Source organism: Ciona intestinalis, chromosome 5 (assembly GCF_000224145.3).
Source record: "Ciona intestinalis chromosome 5, KH, whole genome shotgun sequence".
Classification (NCBI taxonomy): Eukaryota; Metazoa; Chordata; class Ascidiacea; order Phlebobranchia; family Cionidae; genus Ciona; species Ciona intestinalis.
The window spans coordinates 2614830-2637347 of NC_020170.2; the positions used below are offsets into that span (position 1 = coordinate 2614830).

Genomic DNA, 22518 nt, shown 5'->3' on the forward strand with positions numbered 1-22518 from the left:
AACGTGAGTTGTATTTGTTTTATATTTTATATCTCAATGCTTGTGGCCAGTGGCGCAGCCAGAAAAAAAAATAAGGGTTTAATCAAAAAATTTTAAATTTTAATTTTATTTTTTTTAATTATTTTTTTTTGGTTTAAAAGGAGGGGGTCGCGACCCCCTAAACCTCCTCCCCCTTGCTGCGCCACTGCTTGTTGCATATATGAGCACTATACTTACTGTAGCTGCTCAAATTTGCTCAAAAATTATTTGCTTAAATTTTGCTTAAATAGTATTTGCTTAAATTTTTGATCGTTAGACAGTTGTTTCCTATGGTAGTAATTCAAAGGTATTATTATTGTATTTGTTATTTGTATTTGTTATTATTATTGGAGACCTGCTATGCATAGGTGCCTATTTTTTGGAAAACCAGGGTGGTCTTAAGGGCGCGATCAAGTTATTACCTTTATTGGTGTTTTACCAATTAACCTGCTACCATGTCATTATGTAGAGCGATTAATCACATAGGTATCATACATGATCCAAGGGTATGCATGCCTACCCATGTTAAGGGCTTATACTGCCATGGTTTTGTTTAAAATGCATGATTTGTAATTGAATATGTGGTTGAAATCACAAAATGGCTTGTGGCATATGCTCATTGGGCAGGGTGTTTATCGCTAGTGGAAATTGCTCGGACCCACTGGTCTCTAATTAGGAACAAAAAGAGTGTCATCCACAAAAGAAAAACAAAATCTTTTTAGTATTTTTATTACTTCAAAATAAACACAAAATAACACAGACACCAATTTCAAACTGCCATCCACTACACACACCCCACAAACAAGAGATGTTTTAAACTTGTAGGACCTTTATTTCTGTTGTCTCAAGTTTCTATTTCAAGGTCCGGTGTGCTAGCAGAACCTGGGGGGTGTGTATCATTGTTGGTACATGCCCTTCAAGTGCAGAGTGCAATGTACTGCTTCTGCAGAAGTAAAACTATGAACACATACGAGATAGCCAATGACATCCGACTTACCCCGCTAGCCACAATTGGACCTTCATTTTTTAGGCTAACTATCTCTTATTACTGTCTGGTAATTTTAAACCTAAGACACTAGTATTTTCTTAAAAACTTTAAACGGTAAATTAATAAAAAAATTAAATCAGAAATTTTAACATATAATATTTAAAATGTAACAAGTGTTAAGGGTAGTTTTGCTTATGTATTTGTTAATATATTGGTGAAAACCCTCATTAAAAAAACATTGCTCTAATCATTAGTTACAAAAACCCCACAAATCGTAGAAACATTCTCTCCGACACATATATATTTCTTGCTTGGTGAATCATTAACTGGAGGTCCGGGAAGTTAGCAGAGCCTCAAGGGGCGATGTCGCAACTTTCTATCAATGCGAATATATGCCACCATGTTGTACCTTTAGAAACGTGCCCCTTCCTGCTACAAGTGAAAAACGCGAGATGAGAAAATGCTGAAACACAACTCAAAGATGCTTAACCTATGAACAAACTAACCTTACAAATACAAATCTACTCAAAAGTTGAAAATCGATGACAAATGTTGAAGCTCTATCCCTATCTATGTGAACACTAACTTGAAAGCTGATGAAATGAACAATGATGATACCACAGTACTACTGTGCGCCATTCCCCTGTTAGCCCCAATTCGACCTCCGCCTTTTATTGTCTTACACTAATAAATTTTATTGGAATTCTCTTAAAATTTCAGTTACCTATTAAAAAGAATTAGGGTCTTTTAAATTAGCTAAACCATAAAAACATTTGTAGTTAGGCTTTAACTAAATATTAATTACAATGGTAAAATGATTTTACTCGTAACGATGATTTTGATTATACCTTTCTGATACCACAGTTGTACTGTGGGCCATTTCCTTCTTTAAGAGTTGAAGCATTAAGCCACACATTAGGCATACTTCGGCTCCAAATTTGATTACACAATCTTCAGCAATGTTAATTGTTACGCTCACAGTGAAAGTCACATTAACTAATAATGACTACCAAAAAAGTTTCATTTATTCTGGTTTTATGTTAAGATCAGGCCAGTTAGGTAATTTTTAACTAAAACGCATATGAGAATTTCTTATAAACTATAATGACCTTGATTAAAACCTAAAATCAAATACATTCTATAACATTCATGAGTAATGCAGCAATAAAAACTTTATCAGACTTGTCAAGCAGCAACAGCTTATGTATTTATAAGTTATGATACTGCAAACAATAAATTGGAAAACTATTGTATGCCTGGTTCATTAACCCCACAAATAGGAGAACTTTTCTCTTCGACACCTATATATTTCCCGCTTCATTACGCTTGAATGGAGGTCCGCTATGCTATCAGAACGTTTAGGACTATGTCGCGACAGAACTTACTATGATGGATAGTGGTGCCTATCCTATGAACTTAAAAAAAACCCAAATAGTGGCGATTTCACCTATGGTGCACCATTCTCTGTTAGCACAAATTAGACCTCCACTTTTACCAATTGTCTTATGTTAATAAACTTTATGGGATTTTTTTTAGCAGGATATTGTTTATAAAAAGTTGCTGAAGCTTGTGTTTAGCTGGCTACAGAAGCTGTAATAATTAACTAATTTTCAGAAGTATATCTTTCTTGTTATATTTTTAAACAGCAATGAAAAATAGAAAAAATGGAATAAAATAATAATTAAATATAGTTTCACTGATTTTAGTTATTATAAACTTGTGCTTTGATTTAAATGAAATCTATGTTCTTTAATTAAGAATCTATTTCCTTTTTTTATAGTTAGTAGTTACTAATTACATTAAAATTATATAGTTACTCTTTTTTGTTACTAATTACATTAAAAACAATAATACTAATTACATTAAACTGAAGCGCCAGGCAACATTTACATATAAAACCTTAAATCCAAATACACTACAAAGCCTACAGAAGAGAAACTTTTCTGCTTGTACCTTATATTTCACTCAGTTATTTTATACCAAGTTGCCAGGAGGTCCGGGTGCTTATAAGAACAGTGGGCTACCGTATGGATGCAACATTTCATTACGATCACAATAGCCATCCCAACAAATGCTACTCTGAGAAAATCAACCCACCAACATTGCATTGCAAACTGAAATCAAAAGTAGAACTTTGAATAGTAAAACCAAAGCATCAACCTTCTAATTAGGCCAATTCCACCTCAAAAGTTATATCTCAATCATCAATTTATACTAAAACACTAAAAGTCACAATAAATTGTTATAGATAACCTAAAATTAAATCGTAAGATTTAATTCTGACTATATGTTAAGATCCAGGGCCCTTGGCAGTTCGCGAATTGTTAACCTAAAGATCATATGAGACTTTCTTATAACTGAACGTCTCAGTGGGTTTCTCATGGGCCATAAACCCCACAAATCCTAGAAACATTTCTTTTAACACTTATAAATAGCTGGCTTGGTTATAGCTGACTTGGAGGTCCGGGGTATGACAAAACTGAATATACCAAGTGTAAAATGTGGCTTGCATGTACAATGCTGATGGCACATCTGCATATACAATGCTGATGGCACCTCTGCATATACAATGCTGATGGCACATAAGGAAAAAAGTACCACATATCCATGGGTGTGGTCAAACTAATACTTCAAAGGTTTATATCTTCAAAGGTTAAAACTTGAGGAGTGTCATTCAAATATAAACACACAATCTTGCGCATTACACCGTCAACCGCAATTCGACCTCCACTTTTATTCTCTTATACTAAAGCCTGTATTGAATAATATTAAATAATTTAACTAACCCTTAAAAAAGAATCACAGGTTTTGTAAATTTGCTTATCCATAAGCCGTAGTTAGGCTTTGCCTATATTTTCCTAAACTTTCAAATTGTTAAAATAAATTTACCCTTGTAAAAAATGCATTACACACCCCAGATTTATATGGTTATCCTCTAATTTAACACTAGTTTCAAAGTGTGAGTTCAATGCATATTTTGAGCATGCGCGCCCCACAAATAGGAGAAGTTTCTGCTTAACTGCATACTTAAGTCGCGCATGGTTAAGAACTAAGTGAAGGTCCGGTGAGATAATTAACCTTCTATCCACCTTCATAATAATATTGGGTACGAGTTTGTTGTATAATGTATGTTACTCACAATTCGACCTTCATTTTATACCTGCAAACAATAAAATCAAATTCTTTCGTTATACTGCGTTAATCCGGTATTATATATTTATCGCTTCTATACACTTCAATGGAGGTCCGGGGTGCTATCAGACCACTAGGGGCGATGTCACAACCTTCTATCGATGCGATCAAATGCCACCATGTCTTTTACCATTGAACCATGCCCCTTCCTGCTACAAGTGAATGATCACTAGATGAGAGCAATTCTGAAAACACCACTTGCAAGAGGAAAACAAATAAAAACTGTTGAAGCTTTATCCCTATCTGTGTGAACACTGACTTGAAGGCTCTTGCGCCATTCAATCCGGGTGCATCGTTCTTCTGTTAGCCCCAATTAGACCTCCACTTTTAACAATTTTCTTACATTAATAAACTTAATGGGGTTTCTTAACAGCATTGCTGATATTAGTTATTATAAACTTGGGGTATTTTGGTCTAAATGAAAATTTAAATAATTGTTCTCTATTAAGAATCGTTTAGTAAAATATAAAACTAATACACCACTCTGCCTACATTAAGAATAGTTTAGTAAAAATATAAAACTAATACACCACTCTGCCTACAAACAAGAGAAACTTTTCTACCAGTACCTTCTTATATTTCACCAAGTAATTCTATACCAAGTTATCAAGAGGTCTGGGTGCTTATAAGAACAGTAGGCTATCGTATGGATACAACATTATGATCGCAATAGCATCCTAACAAATAATACTCTGGGAAAATTTAAAAAGATTTTTTATTTCTCTCGCAACCACAGTTGTAAAGAATTCATAAGTTTTTCACTGTGGTCATGAGGCATATGTTTATTTAACTAAGCGTAGTCTTAATATAAACCAAAGTGTCCAAAATTGTCCAATTGAGGATTATAATGCTTGCGAGTCAAGTAAACTGCCATACATTGGGAACCGGTTAGTAACACAGTAATCTGTAACTTTTGGCTTTGTTTACGTTGCAGTGTAAATATAAACAAAAAGTGTATATAGTAATAGTCTCCCTACTCCCATGTCTCTTATTAAAAGAAAATAAATCCAAAATAATTTTTACGCCGGGTGAGGATCAAACTTGGGACGTTATAATCTGCTCCCATGCACCGAAACGGGTTATAATACATTTATAAATGCATTCTACCTACTTTGTGACCGAACCCACATCATTGGCTATTTTTAATTAGTTTATTAACAAGCCTAGTAAAATGGTTAAATATATATATGCTAATTTTGTTACGTGCTTATTCATTAGAGCTGTGCTCTCTTGTTTTCACCTAAATATCAAAATATATTTACCCCACTGTTGGTTTATGTATCTGCCAATAATAAAATTAAAAAATAAAATTAAAACTGTTATATTTTTGCTTTGAATTAAACTTATGAGTGGGTTTCTCATGGGCCATAAACCCCACAAATACTAGAAACATTTCTTTCAATACAAATAAATAGCTAGATTGGATAATAAATAATTGGAGGTCCGAGGGATACGGCAGAAGATAATATTCCAACTTTAACCTGTGTCTTCCAGTATTGTAATACTGTGCAGCACAATTCTCTCCATGTCTACTCAACGGTAAAAGCCGTTAGAGTGTCAACAGACTTGCGCATTACTCTGTCGACCGCAATTCGACCTCCACTTTTATTCTCCTTAACTATAAAGCCTTCGTCGAAATATATTATAAAGTTCAACTACCCTTTAAAACAGAATTACAGGTTTTGTAAATTAGCTGATCCATAAGCCGTAGTTAGGGCTTTGCCTGTATTTTCCTAAATTTTTAAATTGTTAAAATGAATTTACCCTTGTAATTTTCATAATACCTTAAAGTTATTGTTAACATTTGTCAGTTATTAATTGTTGATTTAGGAATAACAACAAACTGACTATACAGAAATTAAAATATTAAATGTAAAGGTTAAATTTGACGCTATATATATTAGAATACATTACACACCCCAGATTTATATGATTATCCTCCAATTTAACCCTAGTTTAGAAATGTTACAGTTCAATGCATATTTTGAGCATAAGCGCCCCACAAATAGGAGAAGTTTCTGCTTAACTGCATACTCAAGTCGCGCATGGTTAAGGTCTCAGTGAAGGTCCAGTGAGGTAGCAGACCTCTTGTCCTCCTAGCAGCAAATAATAAGTTTAAATGAACAGTGTATTGTATGTAGTACTCCCAGTTACTCACAATTCGACCTTCATTTTACATAATCTACATAAATTAAACACCATTCATTATACCATTCACATACACAAGCAAAGTTAAAAATTATCAATCACAAAAAAATGCGATGGTCCAAATAATAATAATAATCCATTACAAAAAATATTTATATGTGATATCTCAATCGTATTACGTTTCGGCATTCATTTTCCCATTTTTAATTTTCAGGCATCACATGTTTTCCACGCTTCAGCAATCCTAGTAATGGACGCGTCAGTTGTTCAGACAACAGCAACTTTGGCTCCAGGTGTAACTTTCACTGTGAGGGAGGCTTTAGACTCAATGGAGCTTTACACACAACTTGTAATGCTGATGGCTGGTCTGTTGGAGAAGCCCCTACATGTACAAGTGAGTTTGTTCTGTGCTTATATATTGTAAAAGTGGTGGGAGAAGATGGGAAACCTTTGCATTCTGTTTTCTCGTCCCGTTCGGCAGTCAACAAAGAACATTCAAAGAATTATAAAACCGTACGCTCATGACCCCCATAAATAATTGTTAATTGTTTAAAACACGATCAGGATATTTGGATATTGTGTGTCCCGTCTTCCCCCTACCTTACCATATTAACTCAAATTGTGATTATGTAATGCTGCAAAAACTGATTACCATGTAGTTAGTGTACGTTAAAGTCACAGCTAATCAAACTTGTCTAAAACGTCATTGGTTTGATTACGATTTAGGAAACTTGTTTGTTTACTTGTGAAAATTTCTCAACCGATATAAATTTTGGAAATTTTCAACTGATTTGATTTAAAGCTATATATTTTTTTTTTTATTGCAGTTAACATTTATTGATAAAATATAAAATGGTATAATTTTTTCTTAATGCAGTTTTACAACTTTATTGATTAAGTATGAACCTTTGTATATTCAACTCTACTTTTTATTGCCAATTTTTACCCATGTTCATTCCACAGAAATCACATGTCCGATAGAGGCCAATAGGTTATTGCATGGCACAGAGAGTTGCGACCGCTCAAACGAATATCTATCGGAGTGTCAATATAACTGTATTGCTGGTTATGAGTTGGTTGGGACACAGTTTCAAAGAACATGCAATATAGATGGGGAATGGTCAGCTCCAAGACCTATCTGTCAGGGTAAGTTTATTGTATGTTGAACCAGATTGTATTTTTAAACTGGGTACTAGTTAAATTATGCTAAACAAGTGTTTTAAATCAGGTACTAGTTAAATATTCTAAAATTAATTTGATATACATATAGTAAGAGACATTTGATATATATAGATAATAGATTTACGATGCACTAAAATAGTTCACTGTTTGATACTTTTATGGATAAAATTCTTTATCCTGTCAGCTTCTATAAAAGCAGCTTTTTAAAATCCTATTTAAATCTGTACCTTAATTTCCTATTATACTGTATTTTAAAGAAGTTGTATTTATCCCAGTACTTCATGCTCTATTTTTCCCACACTTCTTCCAAAAAAACATATAGTAGGGTGGGAAAAAATGGACACCTTTTCATTCTATTTTCCCATCTCATTTAATAGTAAACAAAGAACATTTATAGAATTATAAAACCGTGTCCTCAGGACTTTTATAGACCGTTATTAATTGTTAAAATCATGATCAGGATATTTAGATATTATACACTAAAGATGTCCCATCTTCCCCTATTCTACTATATCTAACTTGTATTATACCCAATCAAACTAAATTTATACCTTCAGAAATCAAATGCCCAGTTCTGCGTGGAATACCTCATGGTGATGTTGTATGTAAAGGCAGCAGAGGTGTGGGGTCGGAATGTAGGTACGTGTGTGACCCACAGTATAGGATCCGAGGAAACTCCAGAGTGAGATGCACTGATACTAAGAAATGGGAACCTGATGTTACACCTATTTGTGGTAAGTGTTTCTTTGCGTAATTTTATGTATGCTAGTTATAATATTAATAATAACTTTTATTTGTCCTCCGATTACGGTAGCGGAGATTTAGAAATATTTTAAACGAAAGACAGAATAAATTGACAAAACAACAGTTGTTAAAACACGCTTACAGTTAAAAACATATTTACATTTTGTTGAAAGAAAATAAGCGAGTCGCTACACCTAGCGGACAAAAAAGCCATTTATTTTAATTAAGTTAAACTTTTAATAGAAACAAAAGTGTGCATAAAGTTTGAGTTAAGTGGGTGGTTTTGGAAAAACCACAATGCTCTGTAGTGCATATGTTAATGTTATTGCCTATAATTGGTGCATTATCACCAATTTACATGTTGCTATGTGTACCTAGATTATTTATATAGAGTATCATAATTAATTTTTGGTGCATTTCCTGCATACCCATGTTATGTTTAAATATATTATTAATAGTTAAGTTAGGGAACTGTGTTAAACAGATTTGTTTTGATTGTGTTGCTAAATTGGATATGATTGCTTCTGAATAACTGTATAAATTCATATTCAAACTTCTTTTTATGAGATTTAAATGATATTTTTCACAAATTTACCTGTTAATATGTGTACACAGATTATTGCTATAGACTATAGAGCAGGGGTTCCCAAACTTATTTTATTCCGGGCCAATATGTGAAATCATAATTATGCGTCGGGCAAGGTTTTCCTTGCTATATTGGCGGTTTGGGAACCCCTGCTATAGAGTATCAGAATTGATTCCAGGTCATGCATGTTAAGCATTTATGCTTATTAAGTCTAAATTCAGGCAACATATTTTTTGTTTTATTTTGTTGCAAAATTAGTTGTGATTGTCACTGGATAACTGAATGAATTCATATTCAAGATTGCCAATTCTGAATCTGTCTGTTTAGATTTGGCCTTTATAGGCAACTGCAAGTATATACAGTTTTGTTGTTATTGGATTTATGTTATATAAGGGTCATTGTATGTGAAAGGTTTAATCAATATTGAGCTTTGATAAATTAGTTCATTTGAACATACAGAGTGTTGTATATCATTGGCAGTGTAATATAAGACCACAGACTGCAAGCGGAGAGAAAGAAGATACTTTTGTCTTACATAAAGAAACTTTTGTCATTTGATCAACCCGGTTTGTTCAGGTTTCAAAGGAGTTATTTGAATGAACTAATTATAAAGTATGAATAAAAGGGGAAGTCTTTATAGAGTGAAAGACTTTTAACTATTCAGTTTCTTTAGTCAGTTTTCAGCAGAAACTTAATGTAGGTTTTGTGTCTTCTGGTTAGTTTAACTAATGTGTAGTATTTTATTTTAGGCAAATCTCAACTGATTGTTTAACATAATATAATGTAACAAATTTGTTGCTTGTTTCAAAAAAAAAAAATTAACCTTAAGTTTTTCAAAAAAGTAAATAGAATGAAAATCTCATTTAACCTTAAGTTGAGTACAACGATACAGGCCAGGAACAAATCAGAATTGTTAGGTTTAAATTGCTTGAGTGAGTTTGTATATGTAATGAAAGCAGAAGCAAGTACTTTCAAGGAAATGATTTGTCAAAGTAAAGTTCCTATATTCTCTTTTGTGTTTTCAAGCAAAGTATATCATGTAAGTTCTTTAAACAGAATCACTTGTAAGTTGTTCCTGTTTTAGAACGTTATAACATAGCTGATTTAAGCATAGAAAAAAGCAGAACTTCTGAATAATAATTTAAGGTGCTTATAAAACTTGTGAAAAACAGCAGAATGTAGGGCAAAAAGGAACAGTAAAAGTACTTTTATTTCTTTTCTTTAATAAGAGTAATATAAGAATAAGGTTACACAAGAAGCAGATTCCAGCGCCTGTTTATAAACAAATATGTATGATATTAAAATGATTTAGTATAAAAAGTGTTGTCCACTTTGTAACATGAAAGATTTTTACCTTATTGAGCACAACTAATATTGGCTTTTGGTCATGTTTGCTCTGTTCTCATAAAAACTTGTTTGCCAACAAGAATCTCTCAATGTCCAGTTTAATATCGCACAAGGAAGTAGGATTCTACTTTAGCGGCAAGGTCATCTGAAAACAAGTTTTATTTTTGCATTCCAAAAGAGTTTTTTTGCTATTTATAACAGTACTGATGTTTCAACATCCTATACAGGTCATCAAGTCAAAATATTAATACTGTAATAAACTGCCAGAAAAGGTGTTTTGGAATTACGATTTCGTACAATTAAATTTATGTATTATATTTTGCTTTTGCTATTGGACAGTGTTAGAAATATAAATTTTGTGTTAAAATGACCAACTCGTCTGTATGGAATACATCTGTTATATTAAGTTCAGAGGAACTTATTTATAATTTTACAAGCCTTGAAAATAGTGGTAGCTATAGTGGCAGTGAAGGTAAGTAAATTAAATTGTGTTGTATATTTTTAATAAACAATAGATTTTCAGGTCTCTTTTCATTAATTTCTCTCTGTTTTAACTATTATAATTTTTCTTTTTTTTAATAAAAAAATATATTTATTATTTTTATATATAGTTTTATTGTTGGGTTACATAAAAATACATTTAAACTTACTATACAACTTATTCACCTAGTATTACATTCATGTTGACTTTTACAACATATGTGTTTATAAATCATATTTCCTGAGTTTTATTATGACATCACAATGTTGAGGGAAGGGATCCATGTAAGGAGAAATACACAACAAGAACTCTTGACATTGTATCCCAGCAGTGATGCTCATATTTCTTGTTTTATCATGGCCAGTGTTTTACACTAATATGTGTTTGGTAAACACTGTTTGTAGAGCAAACAGTGGTAAAGGTGAATGATTTACAAGGCTCTTGTCAATGTTAAAAGCCTATGATTACTTTGCAGTACAGTGCTAGAGGTATCTGTCATTTAGTAAGCGCCATGTGTCAGAAATACAACAAGAATATTCAAGTACAACCATTTTACTCATAAGTCTGCAGTGTTTGAACCAGCAATGCTAAAGTCTTGCTATTAAGTTACAGAGATTTTGTTATTAACTTTAAATTACCACCTTGCAAGTAAAATTAGACGCCAACCACGGTATTTCTGAGTAATCTTAGCATAGCCAGAGGTGCGAGTGTAGTGTTGCCAGTGCTATTTCCGATGCATTAATATTGTATGAGAGTACTGTGTACTTTCTCTCACCGGCAATCCTGCTTAAGTGCCCTAGCTACCCACAAGTAGCTGACTGGTATAAGCTTACATTGCAGAGCAGGGCAAGATGTTTAAAGTGTATGGATTTTTGTCAACCAATTAGGTTCTTGAATATACGTTCACAGGTTCACTGTATGGTATACATTTTGACAGCCTTAAGGGTTTTAATTAGTGTGAGCCTGGAGTTTATAAATATGTTAAAGAATAAATGTATTTAGTCAGTATATTTGTGTATATTACACCTAGAAGTTTTTACACTCAAGAAATATGTCAGGTATTTTACATTTTGTTAAATTTTTGGTAAAAGTGAATTTTAGGCTGTACAAAATTATTGTTTGTTCAGAATAATTATTATTGAATTGATTGTGGTTTATTTAATTATAAATTACATTATCTAAGAAACGTGATCTGTATTGTTGTAACCTAATATATATCTCTTATACACCATTGGTTGGACTTGATTATTGTTTGCTGCATATTTAGTAGCACTTAGTTTAGCACGTGGATAATGTTTCTTATTTTATTTTGTAAACAAACTTCAGCAAATAAAGTCTAGTCTACTGTCTACAAATATATACTGCCCTGATTTAATGTACAGTTTTCTTTACCATAGAATTTTATTTCTATTCAAATATACGACATTAAAATACATTTTTAACATATGACTAATCTTAGTGCTTGCAGCATTTTGTCAGTTGATTAAAATCCAGCATTCAACTTTATTCCATCATACTGTTACAATTTAATGCATTTTTATTTTTTCTATTAAAATTAAAAATCATCAATTTTATTTTTTTTCTAGAACTTTCTCCAACAATTCCGTCAACTACCACAGCCCCTCCTACAACAACAACATTATCAACAACAACAACTGAAAGAACAACAACAACAACAACAACACCCCCACCTACAACAACAACAACAACCCCTTTCTCCACCCTCCCACCCACAACAACATACATACCACCCTTTGATGTTGTAGGGGAAGCCACAGATCCACCAGAGCCTGTAGCACCCTCTGTACCAGGTAAATAACGTTTATATATACTAATACTGTTGCTGCAATGGTAAAGAATCTTTATATATATTGTTACTGCCATGGTATATTATACTTGTTTTATAAGTGCCTGTTATATATTGTGAGTTTTTTACGGTTGTATTAGTGTTTTTTACTATTTTTTGAAAGTTTAATTCCGTTAAACAGGACGAATACATAATTTAATGTTTGAAATCATCTGTAATTCTTTAGTCAGTGTGTAATCTATACCATAAAATCGTATTTATTTATAGAATAGAACTATTTATTTTTAATAGAGTGTTTAGGTGTTTACCATAAAATCCTAGTTATAGTAGGGTGGGGGGAGATGGGACACCTTTTCAATCTATTTTCTCCTCCAATTTGGTAGTAAACAAACAATCAACGATTTTTTATAAAACTTTATCCTCACGGCTTCAATAGATGGTTGTTAATGGTTTAAAACACGATCAGGATATTTGGTTATTATGTGTGAAAGGTGTCCCATTTTCCCCCACCCTACTATATTTATAGAATAGAACTAGTTACCGTACAACCATATATGAAATGGACAACATTTTCCGCATAACCAATATATTATTATTCAAAACATAAATTAAAACCAACAATCTCACATTATGACATCACAGTTGGTCATCTCAAGTCCACTTTACAAACAAATAATGTTTGAATAATTTCTTCAAGTTATTTCAAGTGTTCATACTTGAGTAATTATAGAACATCAGGCCACTGGACATAATTTGTGTGTCTGAACATAATTTCTGTTTAAATCAGCGCTTCCCAAACTTTTCTAAAAATTTTGTCTGGTTGACTCTTTGCAAAAATTATGATATTTCGCAGCCCCATAAAAATTAATAAACGCTGTAGAAAAAATGCAAAACCACACCAATGAAAGAAAAAGTAAAACTATCATATAGAGTACCCCCTAAAAATTGCTGTATGGACCTCAGTTGGACTGCGTGCCAAGTTTGGGAACCGCTGGTTTACCTGGTAAAAAATAACAACCCATTTGTTCCTACTACGAATTCTCAAATATAATTTACATTTTAAATTTTTTTTATCGTTCTAGTCTATATGGATGGGGTCCTATGGCAAGGCAAACCATGGGGTTTAAGCCAAAATTTGCATATTACGTTGGACTAGGGGTTTACAAACTAGTAAAATTGATGTTTTAAATTTTTTTTATCACTCCAGTCTATATGGGTGAGGTTTAATGACAAGGCAAACCATGGGGTTTTTAGGTCAGAGTTGGCATATCCTATTAGACTAGGGGTTTATGTATTGGATGTATATTATGGTATTGGTTTTAGAGCAGGATTCAAAAATCAATTTTTATTGATAGTTCGATTCATTGTTAAAGTAGAATAGAGAAAGTACATCCCATATTGGCTCGTGTCGTTTTGTAAATGATTTATAAGACTCTCATGAAACATTGATACCGCTGCCTCTGTGAAAAATATTTGGAAAATTTGGAGTATTTTTTCAAGGATGAGGCAACATTTTTTCCTAACTCCAATATTTTATTTTTTGTTGTCAAAATTCATACATTCCAACAATATTTGCTAAATTTATTTTATAAAAAAAACATATACATCATAAAATTTAAAAAAAAAACTTTTAAACTGATGCAAGCATAGTTCAATTTTTACTAAATATGTTTTTTTATTGTTTAAGTGCAATATAGCAGGCATAGATGCAAAAATCGAACTTATTGGTTCTAATGTTAAAAATTACTACACCGCAGAAAATTCCAAATTTTAGAGTATTTTTTTATTTTTATGGCTAAAATTTTTACCCAAACCTAATATTTTATCTTTTGAGAGTAAAAATTCATAAATTTTAACAATTATTACTGCATTATATTGCATTTATTTTATAAATTTCCACAAAAATTTGAAACTTGAGCCATTTAAAACGTTTTACCCAATTTTTTTATCACTAGCCAAAGGTCCGTTGGATGGCACGAACACTGAACCCCCTGTAGCCCCCTCTGCTGGTGGCATCCCAATAATCCCGATCGCAGTGAGCATCGTCGTGGTCGTCCTCATTATTGTTGGGATCACTCTCTTCATAGTTTGGAGGCGAAGGAGCAGAAAGCCAAAGTTTAAAAACGGATACCTTTCAAATAAGTAATAGCATATTTTGTTTTTGGGGAAAGATATTCTTATAAAAGAGAAAAAGTTACAAATTTATTGTTTATGAAAATAATCAACTATCACCGCATGGCAGATAAAACAATGTTTTTTTAATAAAATCACTTTTTTTGTTGAAGATTTTTCTTAATGTTGCTAAAAATATATTATCGCTTGTTAGAAAAAGCAATAGTTTAAAGACAAATTTTGTTAAAATTAATTGCAAAAAACTATACCAACACAAATATGAATGCTATACTTAATATACAGTATCGAATTATTTTACAAAACAACTCAAATTTAAAACTGCTTAAAGCATGCAAAACTTCTTTAAAGTTGCTAAATAAAAATATATAAGTTTTTTCGAGTTTTATGAGTTTTAAAGCAATCATTCGAAAAAAAAAATTGTTACAATAAATTGCAAAAAATTAGAATTTAAAATTGCCTTTTAAAAGCATGACAAACTTTTTCCTTACCCATTAGTTTACAGTATTTCATGTATTTCATGCAGCAATTCAGCAAATAAATTATTAATTTTTGTTTTGTTTTCAGTATTCGGTATGATAACAGCGATCAACTGCAGAAGTTGGTGCCCAACGGATCCTCGAACAGAAGATACCCAGCGATACCTATCGATAGACTTGAGTCTGAATTTACAAGGAAACACGCAGATGATGATAAACTATTCAGAGAGGAATATTCTGTATGTAGTTTCAATAATGTTTTCCTATACTTTTTCTACAGTAGTGTGACTTTTTTGTATTTTAGGCTACATTGTGTGTTTTATAGCACATTTCTTTATTGTATTACAAATTTACTATGATTTTTATTATACTGTGTTTTTTGGTGTATTCTAAAAAACATTGTATGTTCTATTATATAGTACAGGTCTCTTTAATATGAAGTTTAAATGGGTTTCTAAAGCACTCACACCTAGGGGGCCTAGAATACAACTAGTTTTTCTCTATAACCCCCAAAAAACATCAATTTTTGAAAGATAAAAATTTCGATGTTTATTAACAAAAAATATGTGTTTGAACGATTTAATTTTTATTTTTGAAAAAAATGTTTTAATTTATAGAATATTCCAGAAGGCGTTGGTTCTCGGGATCATGGAGGTAAATCCCACAATAAAGATAAGAACAGATACACCAATGTTATCCCATGTAAGATTATTTCTTGTGTAAGATTATTTTACGTATAACTGTTTTTTTTTCGGTAAAAAAGACTGATTATTTTAGTTGTTTGTAGTTTTTCATTATTTTTTTATAGTTTAATTTCAGTTTAAAATGAATATTTTTTATATATTTATGTGTTTTAAAGTATTTTTTCGCTTATTAAAGACTAATTTTGACCAAAACAATCAATAAAAACAAACCAATCACAAAATAATTAATATTATTAAAAAATAAAAAGAACCATCACAAAATAATTAATATTAATAAAAAAATAATAGTTCTATCACAAAATAATAAATAACATTGCTTTATATTCACAGTCGATCACTCACGAGTGGTGTTACCAAAATCAACAAACACAGATGGCGATTACATCAATGCTTCATTTGTAGACGTGAGTCACGTTATTCTCCATTTATTTATCCTTTAACTGAGAATAATTCTTCAAACCTACTTATTTCTCCCTAATGTAAAATTAATTTTTTTGAGTCATAAATTATATTTGAACGTTATCAGCCATTGCCATGATTTAGGTTTGCATATTACATATTTTACCCATGAGTCAGTAAACTTTCTATTTTAATAAGTTTTTAATTTTGAACGTAAAGATTAAATGGTTAATCTGTAACTTTCATAAAAAGGCTGGTTAGTTAGGGTTTTGTTTAAACAGCATCTTAGGTAATAAGTTCACCAATACAATATTACATGGAAGTTAAAGTGTGTGTTTGGTACCTGAAGATACTGGGTTCAAAGCTTGATGCTGCCACCATTGTTTTCTTTTTTTGTGTGTGTGTGTATCGTTAAACGAAATATCAAGTAATAATTTTTTCCACTGAGTTGTCACTACTAAGATATAGTTGTTTACATTACAATTACAAAAACAAAACAATTTTACAAAAAAAAAATTTCTAACCTGTATATTTTGGGAGACTATTAAATAAGACACCCATGTTATATAGTAGGTTGGGGTAAGATAGGACACCTTTTCATTCTATTTTCTCGTCCCATTTAGTAATAAAAAAAGAATATTCAAAGAATTATAAAACCATATCTTCACGACTCCCATAGACCATTGTTAATTGTTTAAAACATGATCAGGATATATTATTTTTTTGTGCTAAAGGTGTCCTATCTTACCGCACAGTACCATAATTAAGTTGCCCACTAAATAAGTCAACTAGCTTGATTCATTCATCAAATAATCGGATTTTTGTCTTGAACAGGGTTACAAACACAAAGGCAAGTTCATAGCAGCACAAGGGCCCAAAGATGGCACCATCAATGATTTCTGGAGAATGATTTGGGACCAGAACGTCACAACTATTATAATGGTTACAAACTTAAAGGAAAACAACGAGGTTATTGTTTAACAAATTAACAACTTTCATAACTAAACCATTAATAACTGCCTTCTGCAAAAAGAATACTAACTGCATTCTGCCTGGATTATTTTTTTTTTCAAAAGCTGTACTGTTACTGGTATAAGCCATTGTACAATGGTGTATATTGTTATACAATAGCGCAATGTGTAAAGTTTTTTTAACAAAAAGAAAGAAATTAACAGCTTGGATAGCTAAATAACTGTGGGTGTTATTTCAATACGTGCATGTAGTTTTGGATCCCAAGACCTTGTGTAACTATTATTCAAGTCAATTTAGTTTCTTGTTTGTTAAATCTGCTTAATTTACTTAAAATATTTATTAATCGACATTTTTCCTTGAGTTTTAACTGCAACCCAGCCTTGCCTGCAGTTATTGGATTAGTGATTTTATAAAACGGCTGTCGTGTTAGTACTAGTAATATAAGCAATAATGAAATAGTTTATATCGTTAAAGAAAAGCCCCCATTTGTAAAGCTCTTTTCGTTTCAGAATTGTAATCTTTTGCAGCCGAAGTGTGCACAGTATTGGCCACAATCTGGTAGTTCTATCTATGGAGACTTGAGCGTGGTGTATTTGGGTGAGAACCACTTGGTGGATTACACCATTCGAAAGTTTACAATACAACAGGTAAAAAATGTTTTTTCTACTGCTATTACCAACAGGCATATTTTTTCTGACATAAAATAGACAAAAATTATATTCAAAACCAACGTTTTGTCTGCCATATGGCGAAGTTTTATCAACATTAAATAATTGCTAATAAAAGAAATACAAATACTAAAACCCTTTATCTTATTTATTATTATAATTTATCACTTTTACAGTAAAAATTTTCGAATTTTTTTTTAAAAAATATTTTCTGTTCCATATGATAGTTTTTTTTTTATTATTTATGCCAGGAAAAATGGGATTTACAAAACTGCAAAAAAAATTAAAAAATTGGCTCAATCCTACAATACAAAAAAAAAATTATTCGCATTTTTTCTACAGTGTAAAGGTGAGGCTACACTCAGTGTTCGACGAAATATGATTCAATATCATTTCACAAGTTGGCCAGATTTTGGGGTACCTAAGTCCCCATCAGGCATTCTTAAGTTTATGAGGAAAATAAAACACGGTAGTCCCACTGGCTATGGAGCAGTGGTTGTCCATTGCAGGTGCGAAAAGAAAATATATATGTTTTTACGTTTTAACATGTTTTTTTTATGTTTTTTTTTAATTAGACCAAATGAACTGGAAATTTTATTTTTATATAGGTGACTGTTATTTTTTACTGTCTTAGTGCACCTAAAGTGGTTTAAATAAGTTCAGATTGTCAATTTTTAGTTCATTTCTGGCTTTAACACAGATTTTACTGCAGTGGTCACTAATGAGTTGTCTAAATTGTCTGCCATACAGAAAACAATTACCCACAAAGTTAAACACATGATAACTCATTTGAGGGCACAAAGTGTATAAAGCAAAACCTCTGCGTAATATAGATTGTGGTTTTCCGGCCAGACGAGGATAAAGCTAGTGACATTTATTTATTCACTCAACCCTTTTTTACTACAGTGCTGGTGTTGGTAGGACAGGCACATACATATGCATTGATGCCATGGTGGATATGATGTTACGAGAGGGAAAAGTTGACGTTTATAGTTTCGTTACACAAATGAGGAACCAACGACCGGAGATGGTGCAGACAGAGGTGACTTTTGTTTGGAGAAAAAATAAACGTTTTTACTTAAAAGTTCATATAAATATGTTTATTCGTTGTCAGACGTTTTAAGCTGTTTATAAATAGGATTTGTGTTTGAATATATAAACATGTAACTGTAAAAAGTGTTTAATGTTTCCTTTTGCTGTATAAATACTGGTGTTGAAACTATGATAGGGTTTGTTCAGTAGCCTTCAGTATGGTATATGCCACTTAGATTTCTTATTAAAAATAAAAAAATGTTCTTGTTATAGTATAGAAAGTGTTTTAAAGTTATACATATAAATAAACGTTTGAATAGTAGGCCAACTCAAGCCTATGACATGCCTCGTCATAGGACCTCACCTATACAAAATACAACATATGCATATATTAAACAAGTTACATGCTATTTAACAAGGTACATTTGACCTATTAAATTTAAAAAGTTACATTCAACATATAAAACATAGAAAAGTCACATTAATGTCAAAAAGGTTACATTTAACCTAATAAAAGTAAAAAGGCACTTTAATGTAAAAAAGATACACTTAAAATCAAGTTAAATTTAACATTATTTATTCCCTTACAGCAACAATACATCTTCATATACCAAGCCTTACTTGAACACCATCTGTATGGAGATACAGAAGTTGAAGCCACGGAAGTCAACAATCATATCGATGAACTGAGTCAGAGAATGCCGGGAAATGTTACGGGCATGGAGCATGAATTTAAAGTAAGACTGTATTTTTAATATAGTAGGGTGGGGAAGATGGGACACCTTTAGCACATAATATCTAAATATCCTGATCGTGTTTTAAACAATTACCAATGATATATTAGAGTCGTAAGGATACAGTTTTAAAATATTTTGAATGTTCTTTGTTTACTACTGAATGGGCAAAATCAAGCAAGTTTTTTTTCAGGACATAATAGTAAATGTACTTTAACAGATATTTGTTACCAAAACTTTATTAGAATTCTACAAATAAATTGTTATATAAAATTTGTTATTTTATAGAAATTGACGACAATTCGGATCCAAAAAGATCAGATGAGAGCTGGTAACCATCCAGCTAACATGAGGAAAAATAGAGTTTTGTTGATTCTTCCATGTAAGTATATTGGTGTAGTGGGGATACGTTTACAGTCATATTTTAAAAGATTACTGTCATTTTTTATAAGTTTACAGTCATTTTTTGTAAATTTACAATTATTTTTCATAAGTTTACGGTCATTTTTATAAGTTTACAGTCATTAATACATACCTTTATATATGAAATGATACCACATATACACACAACACCTTTTATAGTATTTTATATTTATTTCAAAAAAATCTTATAAAAAATTCATAAAATTTTCCAGATGATTGGAACAGAGCAATTCTTCCAGTGAGGCGAGGACTTGAAAACTCGGATTACATAAACGCTTCGTATATCGACGTAAGTGATCGCTTTCTCTCATCAAATTTTCATTTGCCTCGTAACATGCCTATAAAATATTTAGTGCATAATATTTGCATGAAATGAAAAAAATGTTTTTGTTTTTTTTGTTGAGCTTGTGTATGCATATAGTGTATAACAAGCCTTGATACTGTAGTAGCATTCAGTTAAGTTTTATATCTTATATTTTGTTTGTAACTTGTAGGTGTTTTACCTTTTTTTTATATTTAAACAGTCTCTTTAAGGTAAAAAAATATCATTTTTTCCCAGCTTGTAAATGTCCTTCTGTTTTATCTAAGGCTTTAGTATGTTAATGTTTGTTCATGTTGTATTTACTGTTATATTATAAAAAAACAGTTGTTGATACTGCCCTAACCTATGTTTTAAAAATCCCAAATTCCAATTTTAATTTCTTAGCATAACTGGTACTCTTAAAATATTAAATTAATGTATGTTAAACTTATATAAATTGTAAAAATAATAAAACAGTGATCATTTTACAACTAAGCAACAAATAAAAAACAAAATTTACAAAAATACATAATAATGTATTGTTTAAAAATTTCAAAGTTTTTTTAAATAATTTCAGGGTTACCGACAAAAAGATGCGTACATCGCCACCCAGGGACCCCTCCCACACACAATCGAAGACTTCTGGAGGTTAATATGGGAAACCAAGTCAGCTTCTATAGTTATGCTGACTGAACTTGTTGAGAGGGGGCAGGTGAAATAAAAATATTTTTATAAAAAGTTTTTTTTAAATTAAATTTTCGATAAACTCAAACTTAGTGAAAACGAAAACAATATAGATTTTTTTAGATTTTTTTTACAGAATTAAACAATGCTACTGAAAATTTTTCAAACTGAAAAAAAGTTATTTTAATATGTTAATAACTGCATTTACAGAAAAAGACTGTAAAAAACATCTATTTTTATTTAAAATCTGATAATTTTTTTTTTCTAGGCTAAATGCGAGCAGTACTGGCCAAATGAAGGAACATTAGTTTACGGAGATTTGAATGTACAACTTAAAATAGAAGAAGAATTAGACAATTATACAACACGAGATTTCATTATTACAAATAATACCGATCATACTGAAAGAAAACAAATGGTTAGACAGGTAAGGCAAAAGATTTTATCGTCTGTTTGGTAGTAAAAAAAATAAAAAAATTACTTAAAATAAAAGACGTTAAAATTTCTTACGAATAATTTGTGTTTTTCTTGTTGTACTGTAGCTTACCATGTGGACCCATATTTCCATACTTATTATTTATATATATGTTTTAAAAAACCTTTTTAAACCATAATATTTCTACATTCATAAAATTGTTCAGTTTTTATTTTGTTTTTTTAAAACAATGTTTCGATTTAAAAAAATAATTTAAAAAACATTGTTTTTAAAATCTTGTAAAATTTTGAAAAATCTGTTTACAGCGCCATCTGTTTTATTTTATAATTTTAAATTTTCATAGAATAAAAACTTTATTTTTTTCCAGTTTCACTACCATGGATGGCCTGAAACTGGACCTCCAAGTTCCGGTTTCAGCATGATCAGTCTGGTTGAGCAAGTACAAAAACAACAGCAATCATCAGGCAACCATCCTATTACTATACACTGCAGGTGGGGCTGGTATATGTTGTTAGATAGTGGTAGGGCTGTTCTATATGGTGGAGGACAAGTTCTACTGAATAAACTATGCCTGTTTTACTTTCCACCAAGATAACTCTTAAAAACGTATCATAAATAAGTAGCGAAATTTTTACGCCCTTTTTTTTACAAAATTGTTAAACTTTTACTGACCCCCTATAAAGTAACAAAATTGGGAACCACTGTACTAGGGAATGTGGTACTTAATCTAAGTAAAGTCATTGATAATCTATTAAAATACTGTTTACTGAAACGCATACCACAATAACTTGACTTACAAAATTTGTATCTTCAAATTTGTTACTTATTTTTAACATTATTTTTAACACGTTCTATTATACAGTGCTGGTGCTGGTAGAACGGGTGCTTTCTGTGCGCTCTCTACTGCCCTCGAGCAAGTGAAAGCAGAAGGGGTGCTTGATATGTTTCAGATTGTGAAATGTCTTCGTATGCAACGCCCACATATGGTGCAAAATTTGGTAAGATGTTTGATATAAATGAATGTAACTTATTTTATCCGTGTGTGGCCTGAAAAAGACAGTCA

General features: G+C 31.3%; 1 protein-coding gene and 1 long non-coding RNA gene across 3 annotated transcripts in view; both read left to right on the forward strand.

Moving 5' to 3' along the window:
* LOC100185528 (sushi, von Willebrand factor type A, EGF and pentraxin domain-containing protein 1-like) overlaps positions 1-22518 on the forward strand; it is a 42270-nt gene that overhangs the window by 18345 nt on the left and 1407 nt on the right. The window contains exons 15-33 of one of the 2 annotated variants that reach the window (XM_018811895.2): positions 6561-6740; positions 7310-7492; positions 8086-8262; positions 12273-12497; positions 14449-14635; positions 15191-15341; positions 15720-15804; positions 16137-16210; positions 17040-17174; positions 17687-17824; positions 18188-18354; positions 18752-18887; positions 19468-19614; positions 19900-19993; positions 20247-20323; positions 20913-21047; positions 21288-21446; positions 21823-21947; positions 22318-22453. In XM_018811895.2, coding sequence (XP_018667440.1) covers positions 6561-6740; positions 7310-7492; positions 8086-8262; positions 12273-12497; positions 14449-14635; positions 15191-15341; positions 15720-15804; positions 16137-16210; positions 17040-17174; positions 17687-17824; positions 18188-18354; positions 18752-18887; positions 19468-19614; positions 19900-19993; positions 20247-20323; positions 20913-21047; positions 21288-21446; positions 21823-21947; positions 22318-22453 — 2711 coding nt within the window. The remainder of the gene's footprint in view (positions 1-6560; positions 6741-7309; positions 7493-8085; positions 8263-12272; positions 12498-14448; positions 14636-15190; positions 15342-15719; positions 15805-16136; positions 16211-17039; positions 17175-17686; positions 17825-18187; positions 18355-18751; positions 18888-19467; positions 19615-19899; positions 19994-20246; positions 20324-20912; positions 21048-21287; positions 21447-21822; positions 21948-22317; positions 22454-22518) is intronic. The other variant, XM_026834673.1, reaches the window with a different exon arrangement.
* Positions 3510-6305, forward strand: LOC113474280. The gene is made up of 2 exons (XR_003395937.1): positions 3510-4065; positions 6265-6305. It is a non-coding gene; the product is annotated as an uncharacterized LOC113474280 (long non-coding RNA).